At 40.1% G+C, this 22,474-nt stretch overlaps 1 protein-coding gene across 1 annotated transcript in view; it reads right to left on the bottom strand.

The window, feature by feature from the left end:
* Positions 1–4,689: 4,689 nt before the first annotated feature.
* LOC126183696 (uncharacterized) overlaps positions 4,690–22,474 on the bottom strand; it is an 89,178-nt gene continuing 71,393 nt past the window's right edge. Inside the window, exons 2-3 of the mRNA XM_049925878.1 lie at positions 7,587–7,769; positions 4,690–5,096 (exon numbers count right to left, since the gene is read on the bottom strand). Of these exons, the coding sequence (XP_049781835.1) occupies positions 4,947–5,096; positions 7,587–7,769 (333 nt within the window). The 3' untranslated portion in view covers positions 4,690–4,946. The remainder of the gene's footprint in view (positions 5,097–7,586; positions 7,770–22,474) is intronic.

The following is a 22,474-nucleotide window of genomic DNA, read 5'->3' as shown; positions in this document are numbered from 1 at the left end:
CATTTGCTATTTTATCTCTTCCATATGTTGACTCATCTGCAAACAAAAGTGAAAATATGAACAATGGATCAGCAGGTTGTGGGTGGAAAAATTGGAAAAAGTTCTCCTGTAGTTGATGATCAGTAGGTGAACCCTGCAAATGCTAGTAGTGATGATATGTGTACAACTGCTTTTCGGAGTACCATTGGTATGGTATTGTGAGGTGTACCACATGCAACAGCAATGTGTTGTGTGCTGATTCATGTGTCTTCTGTGACTACCTGCAGAATGTGTTCTTAGTGATCAGGAATATGAGAAATTCTCTGCTTACCTCTTTATCACCAATAGGATGATAAACAACTATAAAAACAGGAGAACTCAGCTGTCTTCTCTCTGGAAACATTTTCTGATTCAACCATTACCATTTGTGCAGCTATACATCAAACTCATAGCTGCTTGATGACAAAATAAATATCTTACCATGGTTAACTGAACGCTTTCAAGTATTTCGCTACTATCACACTCATGAAATGTTCAGCACAGACTAAGTTCAAATGTATAGAAGTCTTCTGTGATCATGTTCCAACAGCAACACCTTGTCATTGAGGATGCTGAGTGCCCCCCCCCCCCCCTCCCCTCACCCTCTCTTGCCCCTCAGTCCTCAAAGTTTGCAAAAAATATTTCTGATACACATTATATAGCACATCTTTTTTATTCACCATGATCTTCTTACTTTTAAAAGATGCAACCATATGTGATCAATTGTATTTCAACAGTCGTAAGACAAGTCTCCAGAAATTTATATGCAATGATATAGTATGCTAGCTCATGAGACAGGTAGATGAGCCAAACACTGGTCAAGTCTATGCCCAGGTTAATAACTGTTTGTCAGGCACACTGACAAGCCTGAGTGTGGATTTTAAATTGTTTTCCACACTTTTCAAGGAAGATGGTGGGTTGGTCCTCTGTAAATGACTTTTTTCTCATCTTAGCATACACGAGGAAGTGATGACATCAATCAGCTCACTACAGAACTAAACTACGAAATGCGGGAGGGGCAGTGAAATGCACAGACCCTGAAATTCAGAACGCCCGAAAGAGGACTGTAGTGAGTATAATGTAGTTTCAAGCTAAGCAGGATATGCTAAACGCTGTAAGACAGTTAAAAGATATTTTTAAACAAGCCTAATAGGTATTATGATGTGACTGAATTAACAAGTTAAGCATGAAGAGCTGCTCAAGATTTGCTGTGAAGGATGTAGAATCAGAACTAGAGTTCACTTATTTTCTTACTTAGGCAAAGTTTGGGTATGAAATTTATTTATCATGGATTACCCATTCAGAAATATTCTACTACATAACGTTATCAAGATCTACTGCATGGATCACATATTTTTCCGTTGTATTGAATAATTTTATTCATCCTTTAAGTTAAATAATAGTTATATATATCCTGTGGTTAATTTTTTTTGTTTAAAACATCTGGTACCACAAATTTAGACATGGTGTCATGAATCAGTGCACATATACACACACAACTAATTTATACCGATTTGCAACATGTGTTTTATTTTCTCCTTGAAAACAATTTTTCCTGATATGCTGTGCAACATACTTTATAATGCCTGAAGATACCTGTGAGTCCTATTCTGATTTGAATTCAGTGGCCAACACAAAGCAAGCTAGTTGTATGTTCACTTGTTCGTGAGTGTATTGGTAGCACAGTGCCTGCTATTGTTGCATTGTTTCCATAAATATAGTTGAACTGTTCTGAGGAAAAGGAACTGGTGCAGGCTGCTGTCAAAACAGTAGTAACTAATTCTATTGAAATGTTTCCTTACATATAGCTGGAGAACTTAAAGGGAAAAATTAAATTGAATACTTGATTTACAGAAAGAAGCAAGCTATCTTTTGATCTACATCCAGATATGTATATTATACCAGCAAAAGAGCATGAAGTCAATAAAACTGTACAAAAAGCCTAAAAAAGTTAACAGGGCCAAATAAAGTACCAATCTGTGTACTGAAACAATACATATAGAGCTCCTTTAACAATCATAATAAATGGATCATTCACATCAGGGATATTTCCACCAGCATATTTAATATTAGCAAGAGATGACATAGAAAACTACTGATCCATTTCACTACAGTCTCAAGCAATAATAGAACCAATTACAAATGAAAGCTTAGTTACTTACTTCAACAAATACAGCCTTGTAAGTCTGGGTTCTGAAGAGATAAAGGTACAGATTCACCCATAGTAGCAGAATTATTTTCAAAAAAATGGTGCTTGTTGCTTTTGTGCATCACAGACATTGTGTTAGATTTCTCTACGGGTTTTCATATTATTGGCCATAATAATCTACTCTAAGGAGCTAGAGTAATTAGAAATAAGAAGTCTAGCTAATGACTTATTCTGTTTTTATCTAGCAAATAGGGTACAAAGACTGGAGGTAACACAAACATCAAATAAGGCTAAACTCTTAGTAAATCACTTATCAGAATCAAAATACATTAATACATGTATCATATTTGTGCCAATACTATTTGTGACCTCCATCAATGACTTTCCCAATAATATTAAGCAAGGGAAAAAATTATCATTGCTGCTGACAACAACATTATAGTCACTGAGAAAAGAAAGAGACTCCTTGCAGAGCAAGGAAGGTTACACTTCATCAATATGCAGTAAAGTTACATTGAACATAAAGAAAATAAATTCCATGATTTTCAATGTGAAGAGGGAAAATGATACTGTCAAATGAAATATAGATGATACCCTTATAGATTATAAAACAAACAATATTTCTAAAAGTGAATACTAGTTGTCTGGTTTAATGCTGTGAACATACAAATATACTTATAAACTGAGTGCCATGAGTACATTATGCCCTTAGAGCCCTTTCACGTAGTGTAACAGTCTGTGACTTTTACTATTTGTATGCACAATCAGTTCTTAGCTGTGGAAGTTGTTTCTTTGTTACAAATACACAAAATAGGATTGCAGTGTTCAACTACAGGAAAGGGCCATAACAATATTAACCAGAACTAATAATCAGGCTTACTGTAACAATCTGTTAAAAATATTGGGGATTTTAACTACACCATGTGAGTACATTTACCAGTCAATTTTACACATAACAAAGCCCTCTTAATTACTGCAGGAACACTTCTGTACATCACTCTGGAATAAGATCTAGACTAAACTCACATTTGCTAAGAAAAAATAGACATAAAACTCTAAAATAGTATTTCCTATCAATGAATAAAATTGTACTATCAAATGCCTAAGAAGATTATAAAACAAAATTGTTTAAAAATGGAATTTTTGCACTAGAATGTTTTCGTTATCCTGGTAAACCTTATATCATACCTCTGCAATGGATAATATGAACATCTCATCCTCTTTCTGACTCAACATCTCACTTATTATGGAGAGATGCAGATTCAGTTTTTTAGGCAAGCAAATGCGATGTTATAGTACACAAAATAGGAACCAAATATCATTGTAATGGTCCTGATGTCAAGTTATTATTTGGATGTATAGTGCGTGTGTGCAAAATAGGCAGTGATTAATGTTGAGAAATGAATGAAGAGTGTAACAGTAGCTTTTTGCATTGTGAAACTATTTGTGTAGTGGATGCAGTGACTGATTTTGAGAAATGAATAATTGATGTAGGATGTAGGATGTAGGAAAGCCAATATTTAGGGATAGGACAGGAATGATTATTCAGGGAAAAAAAATTGTAGTGGACATCAGCCATAAAGTACATACCTTAAGAGATATGAGCATTTCTTCATCTTCAGTACTGTGAAACAAACCTCTTCTACTGCAAGATCTTTGCTTTCCATATTTGTGGAGGAGGCATAACAGACCAAAAAAAGAAAATAATGTCTAGTAAATATGGGCTGTAAAATGTATACCTTAAGAGCTATATGCACATGTTGGTAGAAGAGTTATGTTTCACAATAGTGAAGATGAACAAGTGTTCATAGATCTTAAGGTATGTGTTTTAGAGCCCATGTTTACTGAACATGTTTTTCTTGATTTTGTCTATACTAATACCTTTCAAAATCTGTAAAGCAATAGAAGAGATTTGTTTGACAGTATCAAAGGTGATGAAGTGCTCAAAGTTCTTAAGGTATGCATGTTAGAGCTCATGTTTACTAGACTTTTTACTTTGAATGATCATTTCTGTAATGTCCATGAATACAAACCATTTCTCCTGAGATATCATATGTTATTAAATAACTTATTTGGAAGAATTATAAACAATACAGAACTGAACACTATGGATAAAATGAATCAAGCTGCACAGTTTTTAACAGGTTGGCCGTACATTCATGAGGTTGGAGTCTGTCTTTAATCTTCATCTGACCATCCTGATTTATGTTTTCTGTTGCTTCCCTAAATAACTTCAGACAAATGACGTGACATTTCCTACTATGATGCCATGGCTGACCATATGTCCCACACTTGTCAAAGTAGGCCAGTAAGTATGTGAATCTCTGCACATAAGACTAATATTTATGTTTTTTAACTGTAGTGTCATGACAATCTCAGCATCTTTGTAAATGTGATCCATGGACAAATGTAACTACTAGTACTACTAGCACCATAACTTAATATCTACTACTCATCATAAGGAAATGCCCTTTCAATGTACTTTTCTGTTTATCAAAACTTAAAACATTTAAATGATGACATTCTCAAATAAATATTTTTATTTCCAACATAATATAAACACAGTAATAATGAAACATTAGTCCTTCTCAGAACTTGTACTTATAAGTAGCTCACATCATAATGTGAAAATATGTAACATTTTGTTATTGTGTTGCTGCTGAACTGACTCATTTATACAATGAATATTTACTGTAGTTCTTTCCTCTCTTCAATCCAAAACAGTTTACAGATATAATAAGATATGTACACATTGATAATACACAGTACATGAGAGCAATCACACAAATATTTCATGATCTGAAGTGTGAATCCCAGAGTCATAAGAATCTTGGCAGCCATGTTGGGGTGTTGTGGCTTTCATGCGATTAGATCGGTTGCGTTTTATAGGTGGGTAGGACACATGCTGTCGTACGAAGCTAGCTGATCTCTGAAATGATGACAACGATTAGTACTGTGCATGTGTACACATGGGTGCTTGTGCACACACACACGCACACACGCACACACACACACACACACACACACACACACACACAAATGAATTTACACCTTAAAACAAAAGAATTATGTTAAATTTATAAAGTAAATAAATACTATAACACTATTAGTCACAAGTCACAGATTTCATTTGATGAATACAAAATAATGTTTTAATTTGGAATAAAAATACAAAATGGTATTTAATTTTGAATGAACTCAGGTACAAGTAAACAGTAGTTTTATAACCACCCTGTATGAAGAACTATGGTGTACAATGCTGTAACTGTGAGGATAATATCCATCACCTCCTTTAAAAGCTGCTAATGAACCTCCTATAAAGCATGCATTGTGCCCTTTCTCATGAGGATACAGTTACATAACAGTGAAGATCACATTTTTTTGTGTGTACAGAAGCTCCAAGATGCTTCATTGTTGGCCCATATATTGTTAGTGCTAATAGCATCCCATGAGCTAGAATGAATTTAGATTTCAGTGACAGATGAAATTTGTAAAAGTGCAAAAGATACACAAGTTGACCAAATCCTAACTCACTTTTTCAGCTGCTAGAAAAAGAAGGTGTTTGGACTGAATATGCTTTGGAAAGCACAATCCTTAGTTATCCCATGGCTTAGTGCATGGTACATGAGCAAAATGATTGCACACACATAAACTGATCCTTTCCCCCCCACCCCCCCCCCCCCCCACCCCAACCCCCACCCCAAAAAAAAGAAAAAGTTTAGCATCATGTGTAAACATGTTTGAATTTAGGTTTAAGGAGAACAAGGAATGAAAGAATAAGCCTTATGGAACTAAAACTAAAATATAAGATAAATTTTAAGCAATAAGCAAAATAAAGGCAGCCTTTTAGATAGTGTACCTCTGAAATCAAAATCTGCTTTAGGGTAATGTTCAGTATGGTGTTGCTCCAACAAGTTCACTGTAAAATATTTCAATCCCCCTTGACTTCCTCTCCAAAATGTGGTCAGTACGTTGCTGCTCACACCTGACCCACTTCTTTACAATGATCCTTCTGAGGTCATCCAATGTGTGACGTGGGCTCCTGAGACATCACAATGCTCAATTCAATTTCTCCCATTCATGGTGTGACATATTTTTGATTCCTGTCTCCTGGAGGAAAATGTTCGCAAGATGCTCATGGCATTCTCATGTGTCATTGTCTTCAAAGATGAACCCATCACTGAAATGATGACTGTAGGGCCAGATAATAGGCTTGAGGATCCTTTCATGATACTGCACTGTCACCGTATTTCCATTGATAGTGGGGAGAGGCAGCTGACATCTATTAATGATAATGAGCCAAAATGTGACTTACCCACCTCTCCGCTGAACCTGTGGGAGTTCATTTTTAAGCTGTACAGTGGTAACTAGACACCTCCACACTCTTCTACAACAATCATCAGCTAACAGACAAGTCATGGACTTGTCAGTGAAGATAACCTGAAGCCTTTAATCCACGTCCCAAACTAAGTGTTCCCTCAACCACCTTTTTTGCACACAACAGTGCTGGGTGTTTGTGTTGCTGCTTGTTACGGATACCTAAAGGTCAATTTTACAATGTGGAAATGGCTGTGCACTGTATGAGTTTACGAGTTGACACAGCCCTCCCGTTGCCTCTGGAAGACAACATACAGTTCTGTTGCATTCTTCTTGGGAGACATACAAACCATAATCTGTTAGGAGCAGATCAGTTCATGTTGACCCCAGGTGATCACTGTGAGGCAGATCTTCAATGTTTTGTGTCTCATAATAGTAGGTTAATGTCTTAATGATGTTGTGGTGTACTGTGATTTGGTGACATCCCATGCTGACAATCCTCATTGCAGTAAAGCAACTACCCAAGCACTGTCTGACCTTGAAACGACAGTTAAAGGCATATTGACAGACTGAACAGTAAGCATGAGCTGCATCATTCCATTCATGATTCAGGAGACAGTATATCCTACTGAAGTGTTGAGAAAAAGCATGTTTACTTTTATCTCTGTTATACAGATGACAGTATGTAACTGGCTTACTGTGGTGAAAACATTATTGAGGAACAGGTTTCCTATAAACAAACACAAACTATGCAAGATGAGAGTGGTGAAAAATAATAAGATAGTAGTCTGTCCAGAATTATGATGTCAGTATGTTGTTTTCCTGTTACTAACATCATTTTTTGGATCATTCTGTTTCAGAGTATTTAACAACAGTTTGTAAAATATACTCAGCTGCATAGCTAATTTTGCAGAGTTACAGTCTATATTTATATTTTGCACACAGAGAAATAGACACTTGAACAGAAGAATATTATATTATAGAGTAAATCCATGAATTGTCACTGGAAGTGCATGTGTATAGTTAATACATCTATTCAGATCCATAAATTATTACAAAACAGTTGAACTGCTAATTGCACTACTAAAATGTTCTAATTCACCTTAGTTCTAACATTTCGGTCAGCTTCACTGCTAGAATTTGATCGAGTTGAAGATGGTGACTGGTATGGTGATGCTGATTCACTTGAACTTGAATAGTCCACTTGGTCTTTCAGATCCAAAACAGCTTCTTGAAGAGCAAAAAGTTGCTCAAATATTTCCGTATCTTTTGCCACTAAACTTGCCTGAAACAAATACAATATTTTATTTATTTCTTTGCTCATTTTTATTCAAACAGATCTCTTTATCTGTATCACATGAACACAGAATACCTCACTATGTAACCAGAATATTTTTTTTAAAATCAAGAACTTATGACTGGTGAATTATAAAATGTTGAAACCAGAACAACAGGAATAATAACTGTGATTACTAAAATTATGAAATTTAATAATGTTTGAGGAATAGGGCAAGTTTTGGGTAGTGTGTATCAATAGGAATCATCCCAGCATTGGCTTAGAATGATATGGGAAAACAATGGAAAACCAAAATCAGCATGACTGAACCATTTGAACAAGCCTGCATAGTTTTTATGTACAAAGCTTCATCTTCAGGTGCCACCAACTTCGCACAAGAGCAGGAGCTACTAGCATACAAGAACTGTGGAGCTGACATACCTAAATTAAAGGTAAAACTGTGAAAAGTAGTGTGCTCATATAATTATGGCAGTTGGCCCAATCATTAATTGGGGTGGGGGGGGTGGGGGTGGGGGGGGTGTTCTCACCCATATCAAACAAATGCAGGGGATGGAACAAAGATGCTAACATAGAGGGAGGGATCTGAACAAAAATGAATTCAGTAATAACTAAATAAGTAGCTGCACTCACATGTAAGACCAACAACCATGACAACTGCGTCAACAGCACAACATGGCAGTGACTAGTGTAGCCGGCCAGGAAGCTAGCTGACAGTGGCAGTGGAAGCAGCTTATGTAGGAGCCAATGAGGCAGGGAACTGAAGTAGATAACCAAAAATGTGTGAGAAATGGCCTGACTAGTCTGTCCACTTATGTAAGTGAGATTTGCAAGATCAATACAAAACAGAACTAGAAAAATAAGAATAAATATAATAACATAAAACATGAGTGTGGAGAGAAAATGCCTAAAAGTCAAATTGACTGAGTGCATTAGAGTAAAAAGATAAAAAAAGATAAAATTGAAACCAAAACATGGAGTATGGATTGTATAAAAAAGTATATCTAAAAATTGAGCAATTAGACAATGACAGATGAAGTGTGGTAGGAAAATGATGCTAGCTGTTAAGACCAGTAATTATGTATAGACTCACCTTAAAGAGCAAAAAAGAAGTCTTAGCATAAAAATCTTAGTCAGGGTTAGAATGATATACACAGTATATTCTAAAAATTCCTGGCAGATTAACTTTCATGTCAGCACACACTCTGAAGCAGAGTGAAAATTTCATTCTGGGCAGTATATTCTGTCAGCCCCTTTCCTGCACTTCCTTGGCTCTCTACTTCAGTTGGCCCCTATGTCAGGGACCGATGACCTTTAATCCCACAAACCAACCAACTCCTATGTCAGTTATTTCCACCGCTGCAGTCAGCTGGCTTCCTGGCCAGCTGTACTAGTTGCTTCCTTGTTGTGTTATTGAGACGGGTGCCATGCTTGCTGGTCCAGTGCCTGGGTCTGGTTTATAGAGTTCATTTTAGTACACATCACTCCCTCTATGTTAGCGTCTTTGTTCCAGTGCCATGTGTTTGTTTGATGTGGGTGTGCCCCCCATGTCTGACTGTCCTGACTGCCACACATTTATGTTTCCATAATTATGTGTGTACACCCCTTTTCATGGCTTTATCTTTCATTTTGGTATGTTGGTCCCATAGTTCTTGTTTGACAGTAGCTCTTCCTCATTTTCAGAGCTGTTGGCACCTGAAGATGTCACTTTAGGCTTTGAAACTGGTTGTGCAATAAATAAGAAACTATTGAAACTGAAGCAGATTTTTTATTCTATTAATTATTTTCTTGGTTTCTGGTACATTTCTGTGAGACACAGTTACTATAACATAACTGAGTGAATCAAAAGTACATGCACATGAAATTTTCCACTCATTTAAGGGAATAACAGATCCCGCAAAACAATTATGTGGATATTTAACACTCCTGCACTGAACAGAAGGCATGTGATTGGGAAAAAAAGGAGTTCATATAGTGTTTGAAAGTCTACAATGTTTTCAGTTGTTGTGGAAGCCTGTTGAAAATGTGCTTGTCTTGTGGAGTCCTTTTTTTGAACAGTATTACTTCCACAAAAACTTTAGTTATTATAGGGCATATGGCTGCATTTGTACTTTATACTACTGTAACTTAAGTTTGCTTTGTAAGTTATGCATGAAAAAAATCAACCCTAATTATTGTGAATTTTAATTTTATTATAATACCAAACTCAGTTTTTGATCCTATCCCTGTCATGTGAACCATACAGTTTTAAAATTATGGGGTTTCCATGATCTGTCTATCTCTGTCATACCTATTATTTATGCTCAGTGGGCAGTAAAGTTCTCAGTGAGTTAAAACTGTAAGCTACTTTATTTATGTAATGTGATGTTCGTATAGGTGCAGTTCTTGCCCTTATTTTTAAAGGGAAGAAGTGTGTCTGCACATTACATTATGGATGACAATACCCAGTTTAACTGCAGCCTGCATATTGGTCCTTGAAATCAGTAGCTGATGACGGTTTCCCATCTGTTATTTTCCTCTTCTTGTGTATGAGGTCTGAAGATGGTCAGTAACTGACCGAAACTGGTAACAACAAAAATAAAGGTTTCTTGTGCCCAAGGCTGTTTATGTTAATTTTAAAGCACTAAGAGAAGCTGTTGTTCTCCATGAGAAATGTTCCCAAAAATTACTATTTTTTGTGCTGAGATTGTTTGAAATGAAAGTTATACAAACAATCATAAGATGTGATGTAAAAGACTGAACTTGCTCTCTTTCCAAGACAGCAAAATATTTATGATTGCTTAGGAACATCATATTTCTAATACAAAATTACCTTGAATACAATTAACAGTGAATGGCTCTTACAGGCAAGCTGCAGTAACATGGAATGATGTTTCGATTCTGTGTTTTGAAGTACGTAACAATGATAGATTCTGTATAGAGCTACAGATATTTAACAACTTATTTCTCTTTATGAATGTATAACTGCTTGCAACTATGTTTATGCTGAGAAGAACACTTCTGCATACATCTATAGAAAGCAAACATCCACATGGCATTAATGCCTCGGATGTCTCAAATGGTTGTTCAAGCACTCTTAACGGAAAGCCTTTTTAGCTAGGTTTGTATCCTGGCATATAAGGACTGAGGCTGACTTTATAAGTTATGGAATGGAGAACTTGTGCAAAGTGATGATGGCTACCATTTAAAACTTGGTTTTCAGCTATGCTGACGGTCAGCAAGATCCATTTAATTTTTGACTTGTGCCCATGTACAGTGAGGAAAGATACACAGTAATGACCGGAGGCTATGGAGGCTGGAGAGGATGATGACCATGACAACAATGATGACAGTGACAATAGTGTCAATAATGTTTATCATATCCTTTGTCAGGCTACTTGTCCACAGGCAAATAATATACACTCCTGGAAATTGAAATAAGAACACCATGAATTCATTGTCCCAGGAAGGGGAAACTTTATTGACACATTCCTGGGGTCAGATACATCACATGATCACACTGACAGAACCACAGGCACATAGACACAGGCAACAGAGCATGCACAATGTCGGCACTAGTACAGTGTATATCCACCTTTCGCAGCAATGCAGACTGCTATTCTCCCATGGAGACGATCGTAGAGATGCTGGATGTAGTCCTGTGGAATGGCTTGCCATGCCATTTCCACCTGACGCCTCAGTTGGACCAGCGTTCGTGCTGGACGTGCAGACCGCGTGAGACGACGCTTCATCCAGTCCCAAACATGCTCAATGGGGGACAGATCCGGAGATCTTGCTGGCCAGGGTAGTTGACTTACACCTTCTAGAGCACGTTGGGTGGCACGGGATACATGCGGACGTGCATTGTCCTGTTGGAACAGCAAGTTCCCTTGCCGGTCTAGGAATGGTAGAACGATGGGTTCGATGACGGTTTGGATGTACCGTGCACTATTCAGTGTCCCCTCAACGATCACCAGTGGTGTACGGCCAGTGTAGGAGATCGCTCCCCACACCATGATGCCGGGTGTTGGCCCTGTGTGCCTCGGTCGTATGCAGTCCTGATTGTGGCGCTCACCTGCACGGCGCCAAACACGCATACGACCATCATTGGCACCAAGGCAGAAGCGACTCTCATCACTGAAGACGACACATCTCCATTCGTCCCTCCATTCACGCCTGTCGCGACACCACTGGAGGCGGGCTGCACGATGTTGGGGTGTGAGCGGAAGACGGCCTAACGGTGTGCGGGACCGTAGCCCAGCTTCATGGAGACGGTTGCGAATGGTCCTCGCCGATACCCCAGGAGCAACAGTGTCCCTAATTTGCTGGGAAGTGGCGGTGCGGTCCCCTACGGCACTGCGTAGGATCCTACGGTCTTGGCGTGCATCCGTGCGTCGCTGCGGTCCGGTCCCAGGTCGACGGGCACGTGCACCTTCCGCCGACCACTGGCGACAACATCGATGTACTGTGGAGACCTCGCGCCCCACGTGTTGAGCAATTCGGCGGTACGTCCACCCGGCCTCCCGCATGCCCACTATACGCCCTCGCTCAAAGTCCGTCAACTGCACATACGGTTCACGTCCACGCTGTCGCGGCATGCTACCAGTGTTAAAGACTGCGATGGAGCTCCGTATGCCACGGCAAACTGGCTGACACTGACGGCGGCGGTGCACAAATGCTGCGCAGCTAGCGCCATTCGACGGCCAACACCGCGGTTCCTGGTGTGTCCGCTGTGCCGTGCGTGTGATCATTGCTTGTACAGCCCTCTCGCAGTGTCCGGAGCAAGTATGGTGGGTTTGACACACTGGTGTCAATGTGTTCTTTTTTCCATTTCCAGGAGTGTATCTAGGAGAAAGGTTAGCAATGGAAATGCTTACTACCATGGATATTTTCAGGGCTTGTATCATGATATCGTGGCCATATAGCATCCTTAGATGATTAGTCCAGTCAATGATCACATATTGAGGGAAAAGATTTCGCTGTACAAAATTAAAATATATCAAATTTCATACAAAAAAGATCTAATTAATTTATAAGGCTAATTGTTACCACATTGCAGGGAATGGAAAAATCACAAATTATTAAAAATAGTGTTTTAATGGTAAAAGATTAATGTGTGTTGTTCAATGAAGTGGTTTAAGAACAAATATTAAATGTGTGTACCACATCTATCTGGAGCCACATTAAGGGCTAAATTGTGTTCTGGTAGTATAGCAAGGTGGAGTAAGGGGAATGGAGTGTAGGAGTATGAGAGAAAGTCAATCGATGAATTGTGGTCATGCATGCACTTTCCCCATTTGTAGGTTTGGAGATTGAAAAGTAGGAAGGTGAATCCCCACTCTGTTGACCTCAACATATCACAAGAAGCTACTACAGAGTGTTTCACAAAGTTATATGACCCTTCATCAACATTCCTAATGAATCACTGGCAATGCAGTGCACAGACATGCCAAGGAGCATTTATTTTCCACAAAGTGCATTAACACTACATTGAATACAGATGTTACTGTTAATACTAACACAAGAAAAGCAATTGGACAGATTCTACATAAATCTCTGTATACTTTTATACTCTACTAGAGGGGAAACTGATTCTTAGTCATCATGAGTGTTGCTCACTTTTCAGATTACAACTATTCAGAACAGAGCTTAAAACGTAGCAATCAACATCCGGGCAATTCGGTAGTGCTATGGTATCTAATCATCAGTGAGTGACTTCTGCTGGATATGGAATATCAGTAGAAACTCGAGGACTCACACCTGTCTACAAGAAGGCTTGCAGAAGTGATCCACAAAACTACCGTGCAATATATCTGACATCCATTTGTTGCAGAATCTTAGAAGATAATGAAGTATATCGAACAGAACGACCTCCTCCTGATCATACAAGAAGGATTTTGCAAACACAGATTGTGTGAAACCCAAATCGCACTTTTCTCACATGACATGGTGAAAGACATGGATCAAGATATCTACTTCTACATCTACATACATACTTCGCAAGCAGCTGTATGGTGCTTTATGAAGGGTACCCTGTACCACTACTTGTCATTTCCTTTCCTGTTCCACTCGCAAATGGAGCCAGTGAAAAACGACTGTTTGTATGCCTCCGTATGAGGACGCTGGTATCTTATCCTCATGGTCCTTATGCGCAATGTATGTTGGCGACAGCAAAATCGGACAGCAGTCAGCTTCAGATGCCATTTCTCTAAATTTTCTCAATAGTGTTTCTCGAAAAGAACGTCACCTTCTCTCCAAGGATTCCCATTTGAGTTCCTGAAGCATCTCCGTAACACTACTTGTTGTCGAATTTACCGGTAACAAATCTAGCAACCCCATCTGAATTACTTTGATGTCGAACATTCGCGCTCCCTACCACAATCTCACACGCTCGTTCCACCTCATACCGCTTTTCAACGTTATGCCCAGTTATTTAAACGACTAAACCGTGTCAAGCAGAACACTAGCGATACTGTATCCGAACATTACACGTTTGATCTTCCTACTCATCCACACTAACTTACATTTTTCTTCATTTAGGGCTAACTGTCATTCATCACACCAACTGGAAATTTTGTCAAAGTCGCCTTGTATCTTCCTACAGTCACTCAACTTCGGCACCTTACCGTTCACCACGGCATCATCAGCAAACAACAGCAGTTTGCTGCCCACCCTTTCAGCCAAATCATTTATGTATACAGCGGTCCTATCACACTTCCCTGGGGCACTCCTGACGATACCCTCGTCCTTGATGAACACTCGCCGTCGAAGACAAGGTAATGGGTTCTATTGTTTAAGAAGTCTTAGAGTCACTCACATATCTGTGAGTTTATTCCACATGCTCGTACCTTCGTTAACAACCTCCAATGGGGCACTGTGTCAAATGCCCTAGGTAGATAAAGTACAGTATTTCTCAATATCCGAATATCATTTGACTCAATACCACAGATATGTTTATGTCCAAAGGTACGATCATATGGGTTGTTGTTGTTGTGGTCTTCAGTCCTGAGACTGGTTTGATGCAGCTCTCCATGCTACTCTATCCTGTGCAACCTACATCCTTCTGAATCTGCTTAGTGTATTCATCTCTTGGTCTCCCTCTACGATTTTTACCCTCCACACTGCCCTCCAATACTAAACTGGTGATCCCTTGATGCCTCAGAACATGTCCTACCAACCGATCCCTTCTTCTGGTCAAGTTGTGCCACAAACTTCTCTTCTCCCCAATCCTATTCAATACTTCATTACTTATGTGATCTACCCATCTAATCTTCAGCACTCTTCTGTAGCACCACATTTCGAAAGCTTCTATTCTCTTCTTGTCCAAACTATTTATCGTCCATGTTTCACTTCCATACATGGCTACACTCCATACAAATACTTTCAGAAATGACTTCCTGACACTTAAATCTATACTCGATGTTAACAAATTTCTCTTCTTCAGAAACGCTTTCCTTGCCATTGCCAGTCTACATTTGATATCCTCTCTACTTCGAGCATCATCAGTTATTTTGCTCCCCAAATAGCAAAACTCCTTTACTACTTTAAGTGTCTCATTTCCTAATCTAATTCCCTCAGCATCACCCAACTTAATTCGACTACATTCCATTATCCTTGTTTTGCTTTTGTTGATATTCGTCTTATATCCTCCTTTCAAGACGCTATCCATTCCATTCAACTGCTCTTCCAAGTCGTTTGTTGTCTCTGATACAATTACAATGTCATCGGCGAACCTCAAAGTTTTTATTTCTTCTCCATGGATTTTAATACCTACTCCGAATTTTTCTTTTCTTTCCTTTACTGCTTGCTCAATATACAGATTGAATAACATCGGGGAGAGGCTACAACCCTGTCTTACTCCCTTCCCAACAACTGCTTCCCTTTCATGTCCCTCGACTCTTATAACTGCCATCTGGTTTCTGTACAAATTATAAATAGCCTTTCGCTCCCTGTATTTTACCCCTGCCACCTTTAGAATTTGAAAGAGAGTATTCCAGTCAACATTGTCAAAAGCTTTCTCTAAGTCTACAAATGCTAGAAATGTAGGTTTGCCTTTCCTTACTCTTTCTTCTAAGATAAGTCGTAAGGTCAGTATTGCCTCACGTGTTCCTGTATTTCTACGGAATCAAACTGATCTTCCCCGAGGTCGTATACTTGGCCACTGTTTCTATGTTTCGATACAGTGTATCGATACGTGGAACTGTTTCGGTGTTTCGGAACGGCTGTGGTTCACTGTTTCGAAACAGTGGTGTTTCATTCCGCCCCTGTCTCGGATGACCGGACCAGATTCGATCTCGAGCCAGACACAGAAACTGTATCGTTATTTCAAAATAAGGCTGTTTCAGTCCACCTGTGCTTGGAACGGACTAATTGTATCGAAACAGTGATGTTTCATTCCGCTCTGTGTCGGGCGAGATTCGGGCTCGGCACAGGTACTGAAACACAACATACCACTTCGTGAAACACTTTCAAGAGTGTCGAAATCTTTTTGACAAGCAATAGCATGAAGCTTAAGATATCCGAAAATAAAGCTTCGTTTCTAGCTGACTGTCCTATTCCGAAATGGCGTAACATCTGCTTTACAAACACAACCAAACAACAAAACAACACATACTATTCACATTCAAAATAATAAATAAGTGAAAATAATTCAGTTAAATTACACTTTTTCTATAACATACGCTTCTCTGTTCATGTACAGTAATCATATTACGAAACGCAAGTAAGCCTACAACATTTCGAATAAAAAAAGGCGTAGAGTGACAGTTATTAGACATATACATAAATTTGATGTAGATATAATTGCAAGCAATCTGTTTGACATATCACTGATAGTGTAATGGTGAATGGGAAGGGCTGGCAAGCATGGTGAATTTATAGTAACGGTTAGAAACACCTTGAAAGACAAAATTGAAAAGTATGAAAGTCACACGACACGAAAGCAGCGCATTTGCTGCAGGAAATACGAAACTACCAAGACACCTACGTGATAGTTTCATACTTTCTGCGATATGATCAGCGCTCGCGCACCTCATTTGTGTTTACAGACTGTATAAGTATGTCTATACTTATACAGTAGACATTCAAGATGATTAAATGTGTAGATTTATTAGATAACAAAACACAAACTGTTTCACTGTTTCGAAACAGCGTATCGAAACATTACATTGTACTGTTTCATTTGTTTCGAACCAGTTACGTGTTTCAGTTTGCCCATGTCGGTTTCTACTAGTTTTTCCATTCGTCTGTAAAGAATTCGTGTTAGTATTTTGCAGCTGTGGCTTATTAAACTGATTGTTCGGTAATTTTCACATCTGTCAACATCTGCTTTCTTTGGGATTGGAATTATTATATTCTTCTTGAAGTCTGAGGGTATTTCGCCTGTTTCATACATCTTGCTCACCAGATGGTAGAGTTTTGTCAGGACTGGCTCTCCCAAGGCCGTCAGTAGTTCCAATGGAATGTTGTCTACTCCGGGGGCCTTGTTTCGACTCAGGTCTTTCAGTGCTCTGTCAAACTCTTCACGCAGTATCGTATCTCCCATTTCATCTTCATCTACATCCTCTTCCATTTCCATAATATTGTCCTCAAGTACATCGCCCTTGTATAGACCCTCTATATACTCCTTCCACCTTTCTGCTTTCCCTTCTTTGCTTAGAACTGGGTTTCCATCTGAGCTGTTGATGTTCATACAAGTGGTTCTCTCATCTCCAAAGGTCTTTTTAATTTTCCTGTAGGCAGTATCTATCTTCCCCCTAGTGAGATAAGCCTCTACATCCTTACATTTGTCCTCTAGCCATCCCTGCTTAGCCATTTTGCACTTCCTGTCGATCTCATTTTTGAGACGTTTGTATTCCTTTTTGCCTGCTTCATTTACTGCATTTTTATATTTTCTCCTTTCATCAATTAAATTCAATATTTCTTCTGTTACCCAAGGATTTCTTCCAGCCCTCGTCTTTTTACCTACTTGATCCTCTGCTGCCTTCACTACTTCATCCCTCAAAGCTACCCATTCTTCTTCTACTGTATTTCTTTCCTCCATTCCTGTCAATTGTTCCCTTATGCTCTCCCTGAAACTGTGTACAACCTCTGGTTCTTTCAGTTTATCCAGGTCCCATCTCCTTAAATTCCCACCTTTTTGCAGTTTCTTCAGTTTTAATCTACAGGTCATAACCAATAGATTGTGGTCAGAGTCCACATCTGCCCCTGGAAATGTCTTACAATTTAAAACCTGGTTCCTAAATCTCTGTCTTACCATTATGTAATCTATCTGATACCTTTTAGTATCTCCAGGGTTCTTCCACGTATACAACCTTCTTTCATAATTCTTAAACCAAGTGTTAGCTATGATGAAGTTGTGCTCTGTGCAAAATTCTACCAGGCGGCTTCCTCTTTCATTTCTTAGCCCCAATCCATATTCACCTACTACGTTTCCTTCTCTCCCTTTTCCTACTACCGAATTCCAGTCACCCATGACTATTAAATTTTCGTCACCATTCACTATCTGAATAATTTCTTTTATTTCATCATACATTTCTTCAATTTCTTCGTCATCTGCAGAGCTAGTTGGCATATAAACTTGTACTACTGTAGTAGGTGTGGGCTTCGTATCTATCTTGGCCACAATAATGCGTTCACTATGCTGTTTGTAGTAGCTTACCCGCATTACTATTTTCATATTCATTATTAAACCTACTCCTGCATTACCCCTATTTGATTTTGTGTTTATAACCTTGTAGGCACCTGACCAGAAGTCTTGTTCCTCCTGCCACCGAACTTCACTAATTCCCACTATATCTAACTTTAACCTATCCATTTCCCTTTTTAAATTTTCTAACCTACCTGCCCGATTAAGTGATCTGACATTCCACGCTCCGATCCGTAGAACGCCAGTTTTCTTTCTCCTGATAACGACATCCTCTTGCGTAGTCCCCGCCCGGAGATCCGAATCGGGGACTATTTTACCTCCGGAATATTTTACCCAAGAGGACGCCATCATCATTTAATCATACAGTAAAGCTACACGCCCTCGGGAAAAATTACGGCCGTAGTTTCCCCTTGCTTTCAGCCGTTCGCAGTACCAGCACAGCAAGGCCGTTTTGGTTATTGTTACAAGGCCATATCAGTCAATCATCCAGACTGTTGCCCTTGCAACTACTGAAAAGGCTGCTGCCCCTCTTCAGGAACCACACGTTTGTCTGGCCTCTCAACAGATACCCCTCCGTTGTGGTTGCACCTACGGTACGGCCATCTGTATCGCTGAGGCACGGAAGCCTCCCCACCAACGGCAAGGTCCATGGTTCATGGGGGGAGGCATATGCGATATCAGACGAAATATACAACTGGGTTGAGAATTTCTTGGTAGGGGAGGACGCAGCATGTTATCTTGGATGGAGAGTCATCGACAGATGTAGAAGTAACTTCGAGTGTTCCACAGGGAAGTGTGTTTGGTTCTTCGCTGTTCATAATGCGTACTAATTATCTTGCGGTATATTAATAGTAACCTCAAATCGTTCACAGATGATGCAGTTACCTACAATGATGTACGGTCTGAACGTAGCTGTACAGTTATTTAGTCAGATCTCAATAAGATTTCAAAGTGGTGCAATGGTTGGCAACTTGTTTTAAATGTTCAAAAATATGTAAAATCGTGCACTTCAGACAACTAAAAAAAACATAGTATCCTTTGAAATCAATATCAGTGAGTCACAGTTGGAATCGTTAAACTCATACAAATATCGTGGTGTTACACTTATTAGGGACATGAAATGTCCGGCCGGTGTGGCCGTGCGGTTCTAGGAGCTTCAGTCTGGAACCGTGTGACCGCTACGGTCGCAGGTTCGAATCCTGCCTCGGGCATGGATGTGTGTGGTGTCCTTAGGTTACTTAGGTTTAAGTAGTTCTAAGTTCTAGGGGACTGATGACCACAGATGTTAAGTCCCATAGTGCTCAGAGCCATTTGAACCATTTTTGACATGAAATGGATCGATCACATAGGCTCAGTTGTTGGTAAATGAGGCAGAGGACTTCGGTTGATTGTTAGAATACTACGGAAATACAATCAGTCCATAGGAGATTGCTTGCAAACATTCTTGCGACCCATTTAGAATATTGCTGAAGTGTGTGGGACTCGTATCAAGTAGGACATTGAGCATATACAGAGAAAGGCAGCACGAATGGTCATAGGTATGTTTGAACTGCGGGAGAGTGTCGCTGAGATATTGAAAGAATTTAACTGGCAGACTCTTGAAGTTAGACGGAAACTATCTCGAGAAAGGTTCAAAAATGGTTCAAATGGCTCTGAGCACTATGCGACTTAACTTCTGAGGTCATCAGTCGCCTAGAACTTAGAACTAATTAAACCTAACTAACCTAAGGACATCACACACATCCATGCCCGAGGCAGGATTCGAACCTGCGACCGTAGCGGTCGCTCGGCTCCAGACTGTAGCGCCTACAACCGCACGGCCACTCCGGCCGGCCTCGGGAAAGGCTACTGATGAAGTTTCAAAGATATGGCTCTGAGCACTACGGGACTTAACATCTATGGTCATCAGTCCCCTAGAACTTAGACCTATTTAAACCTGACTAACCTAAGGACATCACACAACACCCAGTTATCACGAGGCAGAGAAAATCCCTGACCCCGCCGGGAATCGAACCCGGGAACTCGGGCGCGGGAAGCGAGAACGCTACCGCACGACCACGAGCTGCGGTCGAAAGTTTCAAGAACCGGCTTTAAATGATGATCCTAAGGATGTACTGCAACCCCCTACATCCCATATGGATAATGAGGATAAGATTAGATGACTTATAGCACGCATAAAGGCATTTGAACAATCATTTTCCCGGCGCTCCATACGTGAATGGAGTGGGAAAAAACCCTAATGACAGTCGGACATACCCTCTGTAGTCTACTTCCCAGTGGTCTGGAGAGTATAGATGTAGATATAGATGTCTCGTGTGAAAGTCAATTTTTTGTCCGGTGTGCTTACTGCATTATATATGGAACGGCTGTTGTGGTTGCTCTATCAGCCACCATTACTGTCACTGGCGTAGCTGGACCTAATTAAAATAGTTTACATAAATTAAGGAAATACTACAAAAGGGTAACATATTGTCAAAAATCCCAGTTGACGTAAAAATTAAGTGTATTGTTACTACAATCGTATAACAAGGAACAGTCGCTTGCAAACTAGCAGCACTGCAGTCCGTTTACAGCATATTTGCATAATCAGACAAATGAATGTTTGGGAGTACAAAGAGATGTGGATTTAATATTGTGAGACCGAAGGAAGGAAACTACGCCCCCGAGGAGTGGCCTTGCGGTTAGAGGCGCCATGTCGCGGATTGCGCGGCCTCTCCCGCCGGAGGTTCGAGTCCTCCCTCGGGCGTGTGTGTGTGTGTGTGTGTGTGTGTGTGTGTGTGTGTGTGTGTGTGTGTGTGTGTGTGTGTGTTGTCCTTAGCGTAAGTTAGCTTAAGTTCATTTAAGTAATGTGTAAGTCTAGGGACCGATGACCTCAGCAGTTTGGTCCCTTAGGAATTCACACACATTAGAACATTCGAAGGAAACTACGGATTATTAACTCGGATGAGTGACGTTGTGAAACCATTTACCGGATGAGGTGCTATGGAAGACCACTGGTAGATTCGAGGCAGGTAAAATTCTGATAGAGTTGGCCAGTTAAATGTTTGTCTGTATGTTTCTTATAGAACGTGGCGGGTGTTTCGGGACGCAGAGGATTCTGCAAGAGAGAGCGAAAGGTTACGATACATGACGACGATCAATATTTGTTGTTATACACAGATGTGCCAAACTATTATGATCACTAGCCACCGCTATGCCAAATGCCGCCTGGTGGCGTTGCGCGCACGTGACGCGGCAAAGTAAGTACATAGACGGAGCAGAAACGAATGGGCTTCATTCTAGTCACGGTGCGGGCCGCAAATGGTGAAATACCCGGACATAAGCGACTTTGACGAGGGGCAGATTCTTATAGCCGGGTCTGGGGACGAGCATCTCGGAAACGGCGAAGATGCTTGGCTGTTCGCGTGCATTGGTTTGAGGGGCATGACAGTGATTCACGTTGATGACTTGACCACAAATTAGTATGATATGAATCCGATGCAAGACACCTAGGACAATATCGGGCTCCAGCTCTGCCCTCGCAAACTACCAGTCCCTAGTTTGTGTAAACTATGCATAGTCACCTGTTGCCACATTCCTCCGGAAACCTATCAACGACTTGTTGAACCCATGCCACCCAAAACTGCTGCTGTACTGCCTTCCAAAGGTGGATCAACACGCTCTTAAAGTGGTTATAATGTTTTGGATCATTAGGGAAGGTTTCGAGACCCGGACCGCGATCCCATCCTAATTATATTCTTTTCATGGAAGGATGTCGCTATGTATTTTGTATTAAAAGCTTCGTGTATGTGAGATAGTAACAACATGTGTACTCTCACTGCTCATCATAGAGGTGAACGTTGGTACTAGCCAACACGGACACTCTCTTGCAGAACAGCGCGGGACCACCATATTCACTGACGATTTATCTCGGATGGAGTGTCATCGTCAGATGTAGAAGTAACTTCGTGTGTACCCAAGGGGAGTGTGTTGGGACCTTTGCCGATCGTGTTATATATTGTATATTAATGACCTTTCTCACAATATTAATAACAACCTTAGACTTCTTGCAGGTGACGCAGTTATCTAC

This window comes from Schistocerca cancellata, chromosome 4 (assembly GCF_023864275.1).
Source record: "Schistocerca cancellata isolate TAMUIC-IGC-003103 chromosome 4, iqSchCanc2.1, whole genome shotgun sequence".
Classification (NCBI taxonomy): Eukaryota; Metazoa; Arthropoda; class Insecta; order Orthoptera; family Acrididae; genus Schistocerca; species Schistocerca cancellata.
The sequence above is the reverse complement of the archived record's forward strand: the minus strand, read 5'-3'. Positions and strand labels throughout refer to the sequence as shown.